At 35.2% G+C, this 21075-nt stretch overlaps 1 protein-coding gene across 1 annotated transcript in view; it reads right to left on the reverse strand.

Moving 5' to 3' along the window:
• Window positions 1-681: 681 nt before the first annotated feature.
• Window positions 682-21075, reverse strand: part of ZBTB11 (zinc finger and BTB domain containing 11) — a 28614-nt gene continuing 8220 nt past the window's right edge. Inside the window, exons 4-11 of the mRNA XM_081026739.1 lie at window positions 12654-13495; window positions 12234-12413; window positions 9296-9541; window positions 7737-7881; window positions 6933-7050; window positions 3679-3837; window positions 3399-3574; window positions 682-2867 (exon numbers count right to left, since the gene is read on the reverse strand). Of these exons, the coding sequence (XP_080882865.1) occupies window positions 2350-2867; window positions 3399-3574; window positions 3679-3837; window positions 6933-7050; window positions 7737-7881; window positions 9296-9541; window positions 12234-12413; window positions 12654-13495 (2384 nt within the window). The 3' untranslated portion in view covers window positions 682-2349. The remainder of the gene's footprint in view (window positions 2868-3398; window positions 3575-3678; window positions 3838-6932; window positions 7051-7736; window positions 7882-9295; window positions 9542-12233; window positions 12414-12653; window positions 13496-21075) is intronic.

A 21075-nucleotide genomic window follows, 5' to 3' on the forward strand; every position in this document is an offset into this window, starting at 1 on the left:
GTGAACCCCTGTTTAGGAACCTCCAAGGAGATTACAGGTTTGCAAAACAATCATTGAGCAGGAAGCATCATGCACAAATAGTTTATATCAATGCCATTAAAAAAAAAAAAAGACATTGAAAGTTTGGATTAGCTCCAAATTCAGCAAGTAATCTTGTGAAATTCTGTAAAAAGCCACTGGCTTTTAATAAGACAAATTAAAACCCATGTTAGAGGATTAATTCATTTCTCTCGATAATACATGCATTTCAGTGACTAACAGCAATGACTCAGATTGCTTAGTAGCAGTAATAGTAACAAGTAAATTTAACCAGGAGATACCCACAGTTGGAGAAAGTCATCTGACAACAAAACAATGTGTGTTTCTAAAAAGGTATTGTCATAAATTAAATATAGACATTTCCCCTATGGTATTATAAAACTGAATTTTTGGAAACTTAACACTTGTTTCTGTTTGTATGTAATTCTACACATTTAAATTATCCAATGTTGGCTGTTAATTGCACTACTTTAAATTTCACAGTTAGATTATGTTTAAAAGTAAAAAGTTTTAATATGTGTCCCCCCAATGGTTATTTTTTAATGTGTTCAATTCCCCTTCCCTTTAAAACTGGAATAACTTAATAACGTATCACATAACATATATGAATTGAAAACAGTAACCAGCTCAACTCCAAAGCTTATGCTTCTAAACAAGATTCAACATCTTTTATTTACATATTTATGCCATACATTAATGATCTTATACAATTAACTAAATCTAATAACAATGGTGAGGATGAAACATAAAAGACACAATTCCAAATTTTAGTCAGGATGAAATACATTTTCACTAACTGAAAGATACAATAAACAAATAGCCATTATAAAGTTACAGACTATGTCAATTCACTTAAAACTGAAAGTCAGCCACACAGCTATTGAAATGGGAAATTTGCAAATGCAAATATTACATGTGCAGGTGTAATGCATGCATGGCATCACATTTATTCTTTATCTATTAAGCGATTTTTAAAGTAAAGTGGAATAAGCACGCATATCTTAATAATATATATATATACATCAAGGCACATTCTTTTCTTGTGCTTTAGGAATGATTTACATTTGATTTGCTTATATCTTAAGTTTACACCGTATATTTGCTTTTAATACTTAAAAGTTTAGTTTTAGCAATTATAGCTTGTGTGGTAGTTTTCCAGAGGAGAGAAATATGGCATCTCCCCATGGTTATTTTGACAATCAGACAGTTGGATAGCTTAGAAGTGGGAATCTAAAAAGCAGACACACAAATTAATATAATTCTCAGGTAAATTTTAAAAATAATTTACTTTCAACAATTTGGTAGACCATAATCAATTAATTTCTTTAGTATACTATAATGAGGGCTGAAATGAAGACTTTTCAATGTTCTGAAATTACTTGACAATTATATGGTATCCACAGGACTGCTGTAGATATCTATATTGTTATCCTATTTCTAAACTGCAGTTTTTCAACAAAATTGAACAATTAAACATGATACAAGAACTGCAAACATACCAAACCTGGCTTTAACTTGTTCATTCTTCAGTAGAAGAATGAGATCCTTGTTTACCTTCCATGTGTTGTCCTATGTTATGAAGGAGGAATTTCCCCTCCACAGTGCTAAGTAACAGGGTTCTTTGCTCATGGTCAATTGACTTGCCTTGAAGAGATAGTACAGTAAGGCTTTAATATGCATTACATGCATTTTAATGGCATTTTAAAAATCAGATATTCATTTAAGGGTTCCCCCTATAGGTAAGTATACTGTGCAAACTTGATTACAACATTAAGTGCTTTAAATAAAGAATCCCTGACTTATAAGGGCTTAAAATAAATAGTAAGCCAAGAATCACAGATTTGAAGCATTTAAAAAATGTAATATACCTATGCATCCTACTAAAATGCTTTATATTAGAATTTTTTAAATCCATAAATGGAAATGAAATCACAAAACTTCTATATTTTGAGGATAAAAAAGAAAAAAAGTTGACTGGTGCAGCCTTTTAAGCTCAAAGTATATAATAAGGTCAAAATGCAAATGAAAATATACAGTTTTTCATTTGGTACAGTCCTTTACAAACATTAATTCATAAAAAGTATACCATGATAAACCACTGCTATCAAATAGATTTGCTTTCAACTTTTTTTAAAGTAAATGGACTTTTCTACAGAACCCAGACAAACGATTCAGAAATGTGGAAACATCACCAAACAGCCCCCCGTCTTGACATACAAACGCCCAGCAGAGAGTCACATTGTACTGTAAACAAATGTTCTGTGAGTTCGGTATCCATGAGATGGCACTTTTCAATCTCCATTACTATATTCATTCTGCTTCCGAAATATGTGCCACCTCTACTTCAACAGTCTGAATAGCTTCTGCAACCTCAGAGAGCTTCTGTCCTTGCTGCTGTGCCAACACATAATTAACCACCTGCATGATGCTTTGGTCAGAAAGAGTAGATACAGATGGATACTCTTCAGTAGCTGCAACGGCTTCGAGAGCTTCCATAGTTTCTCCTGTCACTACCACAGTCTCAAGTTCTTGAGGACCACTGTTTTCGGGTTCCTGCATGTCTGCTGTTAAGATGCTCACAGCATGCTCCACTTGAGTTCCTTGGTTATGAAACTGAAGGGTATCTTTTTCCAGCATAATTTTGCAAGGCACATAATCTCTGTGGAATTTTGTCATATGTTTACGGAGTGTTCGAGCATCTATGTAGGCTTCGCTACACACAGGACAGACATAGGGCCGCTCGCCGGTATGTGTTCTGACATGGCGTTTTAGGGATCGGGCATCAGCCCAAGCTACTCCACATGTTAAGCACTCAAATGGCTTAACTCCTATTTAAAAAAGAAGAAAAGAGGTGTGTGTGGTGAGGTGCAAGTACCAAAATATATTAAAGTGGCCTGATAAATAATGTTTTTCTTTAAGTACAGTAGCCCATAAGCCTTTCTATCTTGAATATGGCAATCCTTTATTTAGGACCTATGATTTACCTTAGAATAAACCAGATTCTGTAGTATAATCTCCCGAAAGATGTTCCCATGGATAAAGGTTACTGAGAGACAATGCTAGTTTCCGTGCACGGTCTCACTTAACCTTCACAGCAGTCCTATAATTGTAGGATAAGGAAACAGAGGCTCCAAGTAATCCATAAAAATGTTGATAAGAGACTATAAGCTCACAAATCAGGTACTCAAGTTCAGGATCACCTTATCACCTGAAAAAATCTTCCACGATACGGAATAAACCTCTTATCAAGGAAGGTGAGGTAACAGGCAAGAGGCCTGACAAAGGGAGAATCACCATTGGATTGGCTTTTGTTCCCTGTCTGTCTCTAATATATGGTATATATTATTAACTCTCGTTACCTTCATGGTTGTTCATGTGTCTCCTATACTCTCTCAGCTGAGTGAATTTTCTTCCACATCGTTCACACACCCGTTCCAGGTTTTGTTTTGCTCTTCCTTTTTTCCCATGGGTAGCTTTCTTCACATGCCTTCTGAACAAGGCTTTTTCATAAAATTCTTTGCCACATATATTACACCTAAAGTAAAGACAAAAAAACCTAAAAGCATCAGTATCCAGAAGAACTAATCCAAGTATACATGTATCTCAGTTAAGTTCAGAATCCTCCTCAAAGTTACCCACCTGTAAGGCTCCGTGACAGAATGAGACTTCACATGGGAATACCAATCTTTCTTCCAACTATAGCATTTATCACAAAACTGGCACTGGAATGGCTTCACACCAAGATGTTTGTTCATGTGCTGGCGAAGATCCCTAGCTTCAAAGAAACTTTTTTCACATCTGCAATAATAAAATTCAAACACCCAACTGGATCATCTTATTCTTTTAAAACAATTTTCCAAGAATTCAGTATATTCTTGGGTTTCTAGAACTCCACAAGATGACCTCAATTTAAATTAAGAGACTTCACTAGTATCCCAATCTTGCAATAAGGCTGCGGGGTGTTAAGTTCTTTCAGCTCCAGACACTAGAAACATTTTAGAATAAATCATGTGGAGCTCCCAAAGGTTACTACAGAGGACATTTACTTTTTGTCTCCATCTCAACCCCATCTGGTCCTCTTTTTTGCCACCTCCTATTCTCTGTCCATGTATTGGGAGGAGGCCTCCCCCTTGACCATAAGGATGGAGCAACTGACTGAGGCCTAAGTCAACCAGAGCACAGCATTCCTTTGGCCCGAGTGATTGATTCATGGTCATGTGACTTAATCAGATCCAATGGGAGTAAACCTCAGGGCTTTTATAGGAAATACCAGAAAACCACTCGACAACTTGGTGGTTGAGTGAATATGAGGCTGAAACCTTTGCCCCTGACATGTCCAGATGGAGCCTCAGACACACGAAATGCTAATGAATCTATCAGGTTGGTGCAAAAGTGGTTTTGTTTTTTGCAATAATTTTTAACCTTTTAAACTGCAGTTAACTTTTGCACCAACCTAATACATCCAGTTAACATTAAATCAGAGTCCTCGATTTTACCTTTCATTCAAGCCAGTTTAGAGTTAGATTTTCCTTCACTTACAACTAAAAATATTTTGGTATTTTAAAATAATACTGAGTAGGTGACATCAGCCAATATGTAAGAGCAAGGAATTCCTAAATCCCATCATCCCCAAAAGTAGAGGACAAATTGGCAAAAACTGTCAGAATCAATTTTATTGAAACTCTGGAAACTAATTAAAAGTTTAAAGTGACCAGGCAAACATATTCAAGAAACAAATAGTTGAATCTCGGTCAGAGAGCTTTGTGGCATTTGAACTTACTCTGGCCCCGTCCCCTGCACTGAGGAGACAAGGCTGTATTCCCGCAATGGGACTTATTCTCAAAGAACTGTGGTTGTGTGTTTTGACCTATCTCGTGACTCCCTGAAGGATCGATCCCTTCAAAGGGCTTGCCTTTATTTCGCCTAACTCTGCCATGCTGAGGATTGGAGGGAAGGAAGAGTTTGTTGACCATTAAAGGCAAATGTATTAGCCACTGCCACCTAGGGCAAGGAATAATATATAACCCAAAAGATTGGGAAGAATGCTTTGGGGAATAGGAGATTTGAAAAACTCTCACATATTCCTAGGAATTATAGAAGTCCACACCCTTACCTAGGGCTGGGCACATGCTCAGAAAAGACCTGAAGAGGCCCCAAGCTCTCACCTCTGGCTGACTGTACGTACAGGAAGAGAAAGCCAAAGCGGAGCTGTAAACTGCCTGGCTGAGTACTGAAAGCATTCTGGAATTAGACAGTGCTGAAGCTTGCACAACACTGAATGTACTAAAGGCCACTGAATCGTACACTTTAAAATGATAAATTTTATGTAATGTGAATTTTACCTCGATTATAAAAGTGACTTCAGGAGGCTTTGGAAAATGAAAAGAGGGAGAAAGAAAAGAAGTCTGAAGAAAGGAGAAACTAGCAGGAGGCCCAGCACTTCAGAGAAACTGCCTAGAAAGAAAGTCTGGCTGGCCCAGGGCCATTCTTTCCCACAGTCCTCACCTCCAGGTCCCACAATTAAAGAATCTCTTTAAATCGTTTTTTTTTTAAAGATTTTATTGGGGAAGGGGAACAGGACTTTATTGGGGAACAGTGTGTACTTCCAGGCCTGTTTTCCAAGTCAAGTTGTTGTCCTTCCACTCTTAGTTGTGGAGGGTGCCGTTCAGCTTCAAGTTGTTGTCGCTTCAGTCTTAGTTGTGGAGGGCGCAGCTCAGCTCCAGGTCCAGTTGCAGTTTCTAGTTGCAGGGGGCACAGCCCACCATCCCTTGCGGGAGTTGAACTGGCAACCTTGTGGTTGAGAGGACGTGCTCCAACCAACTGAGCCATCCAGGAGCTCAGCGGCAGCTCAGCTCAAGGTGCCATGTTCAATCTTAGTTGCAGGGGGCGCTGCCCACCATCCCTTGCGGGATTCGAGGAGTTGAACTGGCAACCTTGTGGTTGAGAGCCCACTGGCCCATGTGGGAATTGAACCCGCAGACTTCGAGTTAGGAGCACGGAGCTCTAACCACCTGAGCCACCGGGCCAGCCCTCTTTAAATCATTTTAAGTGAGTGATTTGTATGGTATGTGACTTATATCTAAATAAAACTTTTAAAAATCATACACAGGGGCCAGCCTGGTGGCTCAGGTGGTAGGAGCACTGTGTTCCTAATGCCAAGGCCATCAGTTCGATTCCCACATGGGCCAGTGAGCTGCGCCCTCTACAGCTAAGATTGTGAACAATGGCTCTCCCTGGAGCTGGGGGGCTGTGAGCTGCCGTGGGCTACCGTGAGTGTCCAGCAGCCAGCGTGAGCGGCCGACCAGAGCTGCTGTGAGCAGCTGACCAATGACCAGTGACCGACTGCCTTGGAGGGTGGGAGGGTCCGGGGAGCGCAAGGCTCATAATACCAGCATGGGCCAGGGAGCTGTGTCCTACACAACTAGACTGAGAAACAACGGTTTGAACCGGAGCGGGAGGTGTGGGGGGAGAGGTGGAAGAAGGTGAAAAAAAAATCATAACTAGCAATATGTAGGCAAAAAAGTGATTATAATAAAAAGTAAACAAATAATAGTTTAACATTATCTTCAAATGTTTTATTTTTTCCCAGCTTTATTGAGGTATAACTGACAAAATTTTGAGATACTTGAAGTGTACATCATGATTGAATGTATGTATACACTGTGAAAGGATTCCTTCCATCCAGTTAATTAACACACCCATCACCTCAGATGTGTGTGTGTGTGTGTGTGTGTATGTACATTAAAGTTCAACTCTCTTAGCAAATTTCAATTATAGTACACAGTGTTATCAACTATAGTTACCTCAAATATTTTCTTTTAAAATCAACTTTGAAATAAACCAAGTAAGAACAAAAGGAAATTAATTGAATGGTTCGCATATCAAATACTTACTGAGTACAATGATAGCCTCGAACCTCAGGCTTTGGCTGGTGTTTCTTTAGGTGTTTACTGAGTCCAGAACCCCTGTGAAAAGACTTTCCACAAACTGAGCAATGGTACTTGGACTCCCCTATAAAAATAAAACCATGTCACAAATCCAGCAATCAAATGCTCTTACAATGGAATATTTTATGTCATATTTCAGAAGTTATTTTATCAAGGGGACACGGAATCTATAACATTTGGCAGCCACCTTCTAAGAATAACAATAAAACAGGTCAAAATCCTGTTTTTTTCCTCTCAACTACATGCTAGTGAGGTCACTACTATCTAAAAAAATGATATGCTTTCATAATCATCTGGATTATAATAGTACAGAGTTGAATACAAGTTCTAGAGCAGATATCTACCCTTTATCAGCCATTTCCACATAACTGCTTTTAAGCATTTGAAAATTAGTATGTGTAAAATAAAAATTCTAATGAAATTATAAGCCACATACCATGCTGACAGTTACAGCTTCCTATAGCTTAACTTTTTAAAAGCATGACCATTTCTTTAGGTGCCTTGATCTGAAATATGATTTAATACTCAGTATACATTTTTCTACACTGAGGGAAACAATGAATATTTTTATACAAAGAAAAGCTCTAAAACTAGACTTAAGAACACCTTTTAACTTTACCCTCATTAATAAAAAACTATACACATATAGCCATTAATATAGCAATGTAATTTCTGAAATAATCACAGAATAATCAATAGTAAATTACAAGTATATAATATGCAACTATGTCAATATATACTTCTCATTACCTGTGTGAATACTCATATGTTCTTGAAGACTCCGTTTGGTAACAAATGATTTAACACATAGTTCACACTGGAACTGCTTTTGTGACTGATGGAGACTCTGGTGTAATTTTAGACCATGCTTGTAGATGAAAGTCTTTCCACAGACCTAAGACAGCACAGGTGTTTAAACCAGTAAAACAGAAAAGGAGATAGGAGCTGTTTCTGGAGAATGCAGACAGAGAAACCAATACGCCATTTTAAATAAAACACTTAAATTATAAACAATAACAAAATGAAAGCTGAAACAAATGCCAAGGATATTAGCTAGTTGATCATCTTCTGATTCAGTACTGAACAAACACTGCCTATTTTTCTTACACCCATGTGATCACTGGCAGAGTTCAAAGAAGTACAAAAGAACCTCATGCTATCCTTGTGAGACTGACAAACACTATACTTTATATATTAATAGTGACATGGGAGCTTCATTAAGAAAATACACTCATTTCCTTTTATACCAACTAGAACAGTGCTTCTCACACTCTGTGATGAAGACCAGTTTGCTTTTTTTTCTCTTTCTCCAATCCAGCGGGAAGAGATTTTTGTTAAACACAATAAAAATGTCACAACAACTTCAAATTGCCGTGATAGTTTCTAAATGCTCATTCTCCATTTCTGTACTTTCATAGTCCACACATTTTAAGTAGTGCTACTCTAGAAGACCAGAGGCCCAGTTAAATACTTAGTTTTTAAATAAATGAATAAAATAATGCTTAGGATTTGGCTTCAAAATAACTGAGGGGAGGTGGAAGTAGGGCAGTAAGTGACAGTAATACACATAACACAAGTGACCATGTGTTGATAACTACTGAATCCGGATGAAGGGTAAATGAAGATCTATTCTATTCTCTTATATGCTATTGGCATGCAAAAGCTAAAACAAAACAAAACAAAAAACCGAGAAAGAGAGAGGGGGGGGGCGTGGGAAAGAGAGAGAGAGAGAGAATATAGCCCAGAGTTGGCTACTGTTTACCCAGGAGTCATATTTTGGTATTTTTAGGTAACCTCAGTCCTCAATTCTAGAGGAGGATACATAGCTTAGGGAGGATTTTTGCAAAGGTTTGTTTAAACCCTGCGTTCCTTTCGAGTTCAGGTTGGTCCTGCTGAAGGTTACAGGATGACTGGGATGATGAACTGGTTATCCTCACCCACTACACCCTCTGAATCCTAATAAGTTTCATAAACATTCCTTTTTTTTTTTTAAGGAGGGTGCAGCTCACAGTGGTCCATGCGGGGATCCAACCGGCAACCTTAGTGTTATCAGCACCACGCTCTAACCAACTAAGCTAACCGGCCATCCCACTAACATTCTAAATAGATTCATTTTGAATTACAACAAATTAAACAGCAAATTAAAGAACGTAATTGGGAATCACCCTTTACGTAGGCAACAAACTAAAAAAGTCACAGAATTCCCTGTGACATTTTATAAGAGTGAGGGTGACTCCAGAATCAACCAGTCTCATCATCAGTTAAGTTCCAATCTTCTTTATAATAACAAAATAAATGTATGGCTTTACCTGGCATGCATGTGGCTTTACACCAGTGTGCTTTAACATATGTATTCGAAGAGAATATAATTTAGGTAAGGTCCTTCCACATATGGAACATATAAATTCTCGTTTGGTTCTGCCCTTCTCAGACGGTGTTCCTGATGCCTCAGTAGATGTGGAATTGGAAGCGGTTGAGGTGGGCGCAACTTTTCTGGTATGTCGAATTAGGTGTGCTCGCAAGGAGGCACTGTACTGAAACTGTTTTTTACACAACTAAAAGAAAAAGTAAACAAAATTCTGTCTAAATGTAATTCCAATATAAATGTTAAGTGAAACTCTACTCATATTTCAACGTCCCATGTGTTACAATTATGTAAATCAATAAACACATATACTATGTAAAAGACAGTATGTTAGGTATCAGATTATAAAGACAAAAGGGTAAGACCCAGCCCCCTACTCTGGAGATTTATAATCTAACCACAGAAACCAGACTTATATGTACAAAAGGTGAACTATTTAAGAAGAGGCAGTAATCCGAGCAATAAGGTCGGCCTCATCGAGGAGCTAGGTCTGTCTTGACGGAACTGTAGGACAGAAAGACAGAAGAATGCTGTCATTATAGGACTACTAACAAGAGCTGTTAGGTGGAGCAAAACTAGGGGATGGGAAAAGTAGGAAAATGAAACTGTGATGGTCTTTGGATTTTATACTATAGTTGTTGGGGATTCATGAAATCAGTTATATATGCTTATCATCTACAAATCTTATTTTTTTAAAAATAAATAAAACTTGTCTCTTGGTCCACTTCCTCTTCAGGTTTTTTTTTTACTCTCATGATGCTTCTCTTTGTAACTCTAAGTCACAGGAATAATGGAAGATGACACTCTCCTTCACCCCACACTCCCTACACATATGCAAAATCCTTCCCATTACCTTACTTTCTCAATATCATAATTTCAATTGATCAATTTCAGTGTTTACGTTATATGGATGATGTAAATGTTATTACAGTTGAGCCATATAGTACACTATGACTCCCTTTCCTTTCTTTCTGTTTTCTTTTTTGCTTACTTCTCTTTGTATTTACTTCTAATTCATCACCAAACCCTTCCCTTGGTTGTCCACTAAGAGGAGATCTAAACACATCACCTTACCAGAGATTTCTATCAAAGCATTATGTCCAGTTCCAACCTAGTTGTTTCCTACACTTGGACTCTTTGTAGAATTGGACCCCAAGATTCCCATGTGTTGCTCATTTTAGTGGAACACCTCTGTCTATAGCTTCCTGAGAAAGGGAGTTTGGGAAGAAAAAATTTCCAGACCTTGAATGTCTGGAAAGGTTCTTATTCTACCATTACAAATAAATGACAGTTTGACTGGCTACAGACTCCAAGTTAGACATTATTTCTCTTTAGAACTTTAAAGGCACAGTGACTTTGTCTTTTAGCTCCCACTGTTGCTGCTGAAAAGCCTAAAGTCATTCTAACCCTCACCCCTTTCTGTGAGACTGACCATCTTTTTTCTCTCTTGCAATTTATAAGATTTTCTCTTTGTCCATGTATTCTGAAATTTCGTAATATATCTTGACAGATTTATTTCCTAAACATTCATGGTTGGGGCATTCAACGTTCCCTCATAACAAGGAAACTTATAGTCTTAAGTTCTGAAATATAGTCTTAAGTTCTGAAATTTTTCTTTATTGTATAAATGATTTCCTTCTCTCCGTATTGTTTGTAATTACGTGGTATTAAACATCTTAGACCAATCCTCTAAATTTCTTTCACTCCCACTTTCTAACTTGTCTGTTTGCTTTTTCTGAGAGATTCAGTCAGTTCTATTTCCCAATTTTTCTGAGATTTTTATATTTATTATCTATTTTATTCCTAAAAAGTTCTTCTGTTCTCTTCATGTACCCTTTTGAAAATATAGTACCTGGTTATTGTTTCATTGATGTAACACTTTCATTTATCTCTGATATAACTCACTTTGTGGTTTGGGTTTTTTTCAAGTTTTTTCTCTCTGCATAGTCTTGGATTCCTCAAAGATGTTTTTCTCGAAATATTTATCATGAGCCTGATTATCCCTGATGTCTTTTCACATTTCAGAATAAGATGTTTAAAAACTCGATTGGAATTTCTGTGTAAGTGGGGGAGTGGGTTGTCAACCACAGGATTTAGTCAGCTGTATCTTTAGGTCTTTTGTTTATGGGATTTAGATTTCCCATCTCTGAGAAATCTTTTTGCTTTCACGTTAAAGGCTTGGCTGCTAACATTCTGAGCTTTGCTTAGGGGAAGAGAACTTAAAAATTTTCAATATTTAGTGTGTAAGGTTTTATTTTTCCCTGTTTTGGGAACAGTACATTCACCCTCTCTTTATACAGTGTTCTCCAGAGCAGTTACGATTTTACCTTTTCTGCAAAGTAGAAAATGGATCTTTGTCTGAGGGAGGGGACTTAATTGCTTCTTAAAAAGACTTTTAACAAACAGATGCACTTCTACTTTCAAAGTAGTTAGTAATACCAATTTCTGAGCTGTTTGGTAGTTTTGCAATACAATTTCAATTGATTCTTAGCTTTTCCCTAGCACAGTGAAAGCCTAGCACTGAGCCCTTTTAAATCTGCTGAATCAGTTATTACATCTATTTATCAGAATCCAGAATTTAGTTGCTAAGGTCTCCCCTCCTGTTCTCTTTTCCTTTCTATAAGCTTATATTTTTAAAGTGGGGTAAGACAACTGTCTTTACCAGTAAGACAACAGTAAAATTATCATTTTAAAAATATTCAACTAAATATTTTCTGTCAAGGACATAACACGTACAAACCACAAGATGACTCTTACAGCAATATAAGGGAGGCAGAGAGACAGAAAGAGCATACAAATGGTAGGATAATAATGAAGCAGTAAGTTGGATTCTACTTATCCTGAAGTTAGAGCCATCTTCAATTAGCTTTCTGGATACTTACTGGACATTTGTAATCTCTAGCTCTTTCATGTTTCAGTGTGTGCATTATAAGGGTATATCTTCTCTGAAAAACCATTCCACATTCCCCACATTTATGAGATGCTTCTTCTTCAGTATTCTCTTTAGCATCCCTTTTTGGCTGTTTCATCTTTTTCCCTCTTTGAACTAATTTCTGGGCCACCTAAGTCACGGATAGAAAACACAATCTAAGTAAACATAATTATTTTGATTTTTAAGTCATGAGTCATCTTATAAATATTGCAAATTCACATTATCTTACTGGTATTTAAAATATTAAGTTGCTTTCCTGCACTTATCCCCTCCCCTTAACCCCCAAATAATTTTCACCATACGTATGACTTTATCAATAGAATGTTTTCAACTTAAAGCTAAAACTACAAAAGTCAACTCTTCGTCATACCTGTTGAACTGCTGACTTGGGAATGGCTTTCCGTTTCTGCAGCTTTTTCTCCATTCCTTTGTGTAGTCGGATATATCCCCCTTCATCAATAGAACGCTGTCGAAGCCTGCTTCTGTAAGTATCATCATCAGGGCCCAGGTCTGCCTTTGCAACCAGAGTTTCCTGACCGTTCAAAGATGGGCCAAGGTTCTGCCTGTGCTCTGGATTGTCTTCATCACAAACATCCTCAGTTGATGTATCATTTCCCATCTCACTGTTTTCTGGAGAGCTACTAGTTACATTCTCTTTTGAAAGTTTAGGATAAATATTAGAAACTGTGCTATCTTCTCTGCTGTTTAAAGCTTCTAGCTCTGTCTGGTTGTTTTTTGTTACTAAATCAACAGAGTCCATTTCAGGTTGGGAATCAGTTATACAGCCTACAGGTGGAGATGACAGAGTGGCTTTAGCCTCTGAAGAAACCTGGGGCTCAGGCTGTTGTCCTAGCTCTCGATTCTGCCCAGCTTCTGGCAAGTCTCCATTCACCAGCAGAACAATTTCACAATCCCCAAGTTCAGCAGATAAAGTTGTTGTGGTTCCTTCATTGCTAACCACAGGAGGTTCTGTACCTCCATTTTGTTCTGGTAAGTCCTGAGTAGATGCAACTGTTTGTACTTCACCCTTCTTATACACTGTTAGCTGCTTCTCTTCCATTAGTTTATGTACACTTTCACAGATTTCTAAAACTTCTGACATGAAAAGATGCCGAGCCAAGATGGCTACATCAGCCATGCTACAAAAGTCAAAACTTAGCACAGAAGTATAGGCAAATTCCAGTAAAGGAAGGAAACTTGCCTTACAGAAACCTATACGAAACAAGACAGGGGACAAAAAAGTCAAATCACCACTAAAACACCTTATAAGAACAATTAATATATGATTATGATAATATAAAATAGAATATAAAGGCAAATACGACCATTTATTCTGCAAATTAAACACCCTGGATTTGTTTTGTGTTCTGGTTGCTTATTAAACGTTGACTAACTCACTTCTATGAGCCGAGTCCCTGAATACCTAAAATAGAAAATAATATCAGACTTACTACCTCAAAGAGTTGTTGTAAGGCAGTCATTTTCAAACTGTACTCCTTAGAACCCCGGGGGTTCCTCAAATTCCCCTCAAGAAACAGCTGCTGGAGGATGGAGGGTAAAAAAAGAGAGGGACGCAGGTGAGTAGGCAGGGTTCAACCAACCTGTCCCCTAATCTTACTTCAGTAAGCATAGCTGTATATTTTAATTATAGAAATCCAAATAAAAATTGATTGGAAACAAAGGGTTCTACCACTAAAAATTTAAAAACAAGGTCAAAGGCAGGGAAATCAGCAAAATTTTTCTATCAAGACTCAGATAATGAAGAGTAGAGGCCATAGGTGTCTGTTGCAACTACTCAAGTCTGTCATTGTAGCTAGAAAGGGTAGCCACAGGCAATACACAAATGGGTGTGTCTGTGTTCCAATATAACTTTAGTTACAAAAAATGAGGGAAACAAGGATTGCCCTTTGGGCTATAGTTTGCCTATCACTGGTTTAAGGAATGAAATAATTACTATACATTCTTATTTTTTGGTATTAAATTCTTATTTTATGTGAGAAAATAAGATCAGTTTATTTCTTTTCTAAGTTCTCAGTACTTTATTTTCAAAAGCCATTTTTAATATTCACATAGTTTAAAAATCAGAAAATTACACAGTGATATGTCCAATTCCATCTCCATAACCAGTACAATTAAGAATTTATATAGCTTTCCAGAGTTTCTTTATACAGTCAAGCAAATATTTTTATTCCCCCTTCTTCCAGTAAGTTTTACTACATATATACTGTTCTGTGCCTTGTTTTTCATATATAATAATTTGTCTTAGAGATCTTTATTAAAATATAGAGAGCCAAAGCAACCTTTTAAAAATTCACATTTGCTATGCTCACTTCGGCAGCACATATACTAAAAATTCACATTTGCTGTGTTTTTCAGTTTTGACTCAAGCTAAAATGTGGTCCTTTTACATAGGCAGATGGGATGGACAAATATGCAAGGAAACCTTAAACTGTGAGATACATTAGGAGTTAGGTTGAAAACTGAGGGAACTACACATCCACATTATCATCATGGTTAATTGAGCCATTCCTAGGAAAGCTGATAATTAAATAGACTGAAGCCAGATTAATCCTGCTATAAATTATGAGACCAAGTTAAATAAGCTTGAGGTAAGTAAAAATATTTCTTAAAAAAACCCACACATACTAATAAAATAATGTATTTTGGTCTTTTACCTAGTACCTTTTTAAATTTCTAAATATGAAATAATAAGAAAATTTTACCATGAAAGTATTAACACTGTTCCAAATAATGCTCTGCATATCTAAGACCACTTTTTCAAAGGTACAAGTCATGTTTACTATAAAATACTATAAACACAAATTAAGAAAATAAAAAAAGCACTCATAATCTTACTGCCAAACGATAATAGATAATTTTGGTATTTTGTTTTCACCCCTAGCCTTTTTGCATACAAGTGTACACATATACACACTCTGCAAACATTTTAATCAGAATGAAATGGATAATTTTGCAAGATGATAAACTTCCAGAGCTCTGTTACACAACGATGGGAAAAAGTTAATATTACTGAACTGTACATTTAAAAGTCATCAAAAGGGTAAATTTTGTATTATGTGTTTTTATTGAGAATTTAAAACTTTTAAATGAACAGTGGTTATAGATTTAAAAATATACATATGACAGTTACTTGCACTTCCAGCAGTGTGGCAGACTGGGGTGCCCTGAAGGACCCACATAATTAAAGAAAATGCTAGATGAACATATTTTAAAATATTATTTTAAATTTACCCAGTGCTCCAACACTGAGTGGAACCAGTAGAGAAATCTTCCTCGAATAGTCAAGACCACAGCCAGGCTTACTTTGGTGGGTTTCTTTTTTTTTAATTACGGTAATAATATACATAACACTTTGGTAGTCATAAAAACCTCAAGTTGAGAACTTAAAGTGGTCCCAGACTGCTAATGCCCTCAATATCTAAAGAAGCAAATGTTTCTTTAGATATTGAAAGTGGAAAACACCTTCAACCCAGACTCAAAGATTTCCCACAAAGTTCTAAAGAATATGAGTTCAGCGTATACAGATTAAAAAAAAAAATCACTAAGAAAAAAGGCACCATGAACAAGAGCTAGCAGAAATAAAGAGCATAAGTCAAACCAGCAAAGATTTTAAGTTTTGCTATGATCAGATATAGAAAATAAAGGGTGGCATACCAGTAGAGCAAAAGATCATAAAGAGAAGGTCCCTAAAAGAGACATCTGAAAAAGAACTAAATAGAACCTCTAAAAGTGGAAACATAAATTGGAATTAAAAGCTCAATAAATGAATTTAACAGAAAATTAGATGCAGCTAGAGTGAACTAGAATTTTCCAGAATAATCTACAAAGAAACGAACAAAATATGAAAGAGAGATTAAGAGAGACAATATAAAGTGAGAATGTCTGTCTAATTGGAGTTTCAGAAAGATAGAAGGCAGAGAAAGAGACAATTTTTGAAGAGAGATATTGGCTGAGAGTTTTTCTCAACAACAATCTCAATTTCCATACAAGACAGTTTAGTCAAATATCTTCATACTAGATTAAGAACAAAATCCATAAATGTGATGTTTAAAGAGACATCTAAAACATAAAAATATAAAAAGGTTGAAAATAAGAGATGGAGGAAACATGTCCTAGGCAATAATAACAAAAATAGTTTACATAGCTAAAACATATTTACAATAGCTAAAATAGAAAATATCATTTACAATAGCATCCAACATAGACTTTGAGAGTGAAAAGCATCACTAAAGATAAAGAGGATCACTACATAATAATAAAAGGATGTTTCATTATCAAGCCATAATTCTAAGTTTATATGCATGTAATAACATGGCCACAAGATACATGAAACAAGAATTGAAAAAACTCAGTAGGAAACAGACAAATGAATCACACTAGTTAATATTCTAAAGTACCTGTCAGTCACTGACAGATCAAGCACACAAAATAATCAGTAAAGAATTAACAACAGGCTTGATCTAATTCACAATATACTGAACATTGCATCCAACTGAAAAAAACTGATGTTCTATTCAAGCAAAATTAAACTTATAAAAACAGACCACATGGAAGGTTTAAAGCAAGTGTCAACAAATCTACAGAATTAAGGGCAAATTTCTGGCGCTGAATGCTTAAACTAGAAAATAAGAAAGGTTGGGAGTTAATGGGCTAAGTAAGCATCATACACTTAACAACAAAAAAAGAGAGACAGAGAACATGCTCAAAGAAGAAAACAAATAGTAGAAATTAATAAAAGAAAACAACTGCTGTTCTTTGAAAGGAGTGTCAAGAAAAATTAGCCAAAGAAAAATATGCAAAAAGGATTATCGGGTGTTCTTTAAGAGCAGTACTGAGCATGCACCATTGATTGACTACAACTCTATGAAAATTAACTTAGAGAAAAGTGACAGCAAATGTAAATGAATTGTGAAAAACTGAGAAGCTATGTCTATCAGGATAGGAAAGATAACCCTTCAATTTAGTTTATTTTCCTGTGTGGTAACCAGTTCTTCAACTCTCAGTAAATTCATTTCAACATTCCTTGGGCTGACTGCAATTCTTTTCTTGAAAATTCTATTAGAAGCAGTTTTAACATCTTACTGATTTCCTCCATTAATTACATAAAAATTTTGGACTATATTTGCATAAAGTCAGGTTTTTAACATTTTAAAAATTATGCTTTGGGGCAGCCATTTGGCTCAGTTGGTTAGAGTGCAGTGCTCATAACACCCAGGTCACTGGTTTGATTCCCACATGGGCCAGTGAGCTGCGCCCTCCACAAAACTAGATTGAAAACAACGACTTGACTTGGAGCTGATGGGTCCGGGAGAAACACACTGTTCCCCAGTATTCCCCAACTGAAAACAACAAAAAAAATATTATGCTTTGGCTTAGTGGTTAGGAGAGTTTTTTTCTGTAAAGAGCCAGATAAGCAAATATTTTAAGCTTTGTGGGTCACTGGTTTATGCAGCAACTATTGAATTCTGCCCTTGTAAGCTCAAAAGCAGCCACAGACAACATGTAAATGAATGGATGTGGCTGTCTCCCAATGGAACTTTATTTATACAAAGAGGCAGTGGGTCAGATGTGGCCTGCAAACTGTAGTTGGCCAACTCCTGCTTTAGTAGGATTGAAAAATAGTTAGTAAATCTTCAGTAAGAAAAATTTTTATATGAGAAAAGGCATAAATAACCAATATCAAACAATGAAAGAGACATATCTAAAGTCACTGGAGACATTTAGAAGAGAATATGAAAAATTTTGTCAATAAATTTGAAAATTTAGATGAAATAGACAAACTCGGGCAAAAATATAACTTTCTATTATCAAATTATTCAAGATGAAACAGAAAACTTGAATACTGTATTTTGCCAGATATAATGCACTCCCATGTATAATGCACACCCACATTTTTGGCCCATACTTTCAGAGAATAAAAAATCTTTTAATTTTTTAATTCAAATTTTTATTTGTTTACATTTAGGTACTTGTTTTTTGTATTATAAAGGAATTTTAGCATTTATTTTTTATAATATGGTACAAGAAATTTTATGTAACAAATAATTACAAAACACAAGAATAGATACAAGGTACAAGAAATTTCATGTACCGATAACAAATTTACTATATTTATACAGCATATGTAGAAGGTCAAGAACTCTTTGTTGTTGCAAGTTCATCATTAAGTTCAACAAAACCAATGATCGGTATTGTTTTGCATATGGATATCGTTATTGATTCCCAGAGTTACACTTTTAACTCATAAGCATAAATAAAAGAATTAAAAAACATTTATATAGATACAGAATTAGGACTACCCATGTATAATGTGCACCCGTATTTTTCCCTCACAAATTTGGGCAAAAAAGTACACATTATACATAGGAAAATACGCTTCCCTAACCATTAAACTTGTCAAATTAGCAGTTAAAAGTCTTCTCCCAAAGTTCACAACAGTGTGAAAAAGGAAAATTATTCATGAAGATAGATGCAAATGTTTTAATTTATTTTAGCAAATCAAACAGCAATTTATACAAAAGGTGATACATCATGACTAAACTGAATTTATTTCAGGAATGAAAAATTGGTTTAACATTAGAAAATAAGTATAATTTCCCATATTAATAGAATGTGAAAAATAAAGATGGACAAGTATGTGAGAAGTCAACACCCATGTCAGAGGAAATTTCCTTAATGATAAAGGGGGTAAAGGATTATACATTTAAAACATTTACCGAATAACACAATTCATCGTTAAAAATAAAACACCTTTAGAAATGGAAATCAGGTAAGTGAACCCTCTGTCATCCATCATTTCTATTCAATTGCTAAAATGATTTTCTTTTTTAAGGTCCTGGACAGCATTGTAAAGCAGAAAAAAGTTCAAAATATAAGAACTACAAAGGTAGAAACAAAATTATTACTATTAGTAAATAATATCTTTGATGTGAAAAATCTCAAAGAATATCAATAAATTTCTGGACAACTAATGAATTTAGTAGTATTACTGTATATAAAATCAATATACACTAGAAATAAATCAGAAATTATATTAATTTTAAGAAAAAATATTAAATAGTATCAAAAAGTATATAGTACCTTGGAATAATCTAACAAAAGATATGTGAGACCTTTATTGGATAAATCTCTAAAACTTTATTAACTCAGTGTAATCTCTATTGAAATATAGTATTTTCTTTTGGTGGAAGTTGAGATGCTTTTAGTTTATATGGAATAACAAGTGATTATGAATAACTAACAACACCCACCCGAATAATAAAGGTGGGAGACTTTCCTTATTATTAGGAAGCTAAGGTAATTAAGGCTAAGTGACAGAGTGTAGAAAGAGACAACTAATAGACTGGAACAAAGCCTAGAATCAGTACCAAACACATGGAAATTTCTTTTGTTAAGAGAATTTACATGGTCTATGGATGGGGAGAGGACAGAGTTTTCACTAAATGATTCTGGGACAAATGATGATTAAAACAGGAAAAAAAAATATCAAACACCTATCTCACACCAATAAAAATAAATTCCAAATAGATTAAAAATTAAGTATGAAAGAAAAACTATGAAAACATTAAAAGACAACATATGAAAATATCTTTATGACTGAGTAGGAAAGAATTATTTTTAAAGTATAAACATAAAGAAAAACACAGGTGAATTCAACTACATTAAACTAGGTAATTAAAAAACATGTATATCTTATAATTTTGTATACCGTACACATATTTTATAAATACTCTTATCCACTTAATATTTAAAGCAAGAAAAATTTTTTTAATAATGTCTACTTTACCTGCTATTGCCTTACATATTTGCTGAATAATAACAAAAATAAGCATTTGGAATGAAGATTGAATTAGATTTTAATATTAGGATGCTGTACTGCAGTTATTTTGGGGCAGACATTTCATTTGCTGTAAGTTGCTAAGAAACTGGAAAAGAACTTTCTGTTTCAGATGCATAAGACAGGGAAAAAATCCAAAGCTAAGATATCAAAAGATTATACCTGTGATGAGTTTTATTATTCAGATGGCCCAGTATAAGGCATATTTTCTCCTCTGAGTCACCAAACCCAGAAAAAGCAAACCACTAATCTAGAATTTAATATAACTCTATGCTCCGTAAGTTTTTTGCTCACCATTGTATTCCCAGAACCTAGGCTAGCTCCTTGCACACAGTGGATGCTTAAGAAATATTTTTTTTAGTAATTAAACACATAGCTATTGCTAAGGAAAAATATGTATTTGTCTTCCCAGAAGAGGTAAGCTTTAAAAATATAAGGTAGAAAAGTATCAGTGATTAACCAGGTTAAGTATATACATACATGAATAAAATCACTTTTTTGTTTCAGAAAGAGGAAATGACATTTTACACAATGATGTCAGTAATCCAAGAGTTGCAGCAAATTAATATTATGAGAAAATGGATAAAGTTAGCTATTTTAATTCTTCCTAAATTTTCGTTTTTTGACTCCTAAGCCGTTTTATAAGTTCTAGCCAAGTGGGGCCAAAAAAGGTCAAATTATGCATTCACAATAAATATAAAACCAAAGAAACAAAAAAAAAAAAACCCCACACCTGGAATTCTGATTACTCTATTGTACACGGACAGTTTGATTATTGAACCTAATGAATTCTAATAATTACTCTTAAAAAATGAAAAACCGAACTACAAAAGTGCTCTATAATTACATGTTCCACAATATAAGATATAAGCAGTCAATTTTTAAATAACATAAGCACTTAGTGTAACAAAACTGATGCAGCTATAGATTTCTC

Source organism: Rhinolophus hipposideros (assembly GCF_964194185.1).
Source record: "Rhinolophus hipposideros genome assembly, chromosome: 2".
Taxonomy (NCBI): domain Eukaryota; kingdom Metazoa; phylum Chordata; class Mammalia; order Chiroptera; family Rhinolophidae; genus Rhinolophus; species Rhinolophus hipposideros.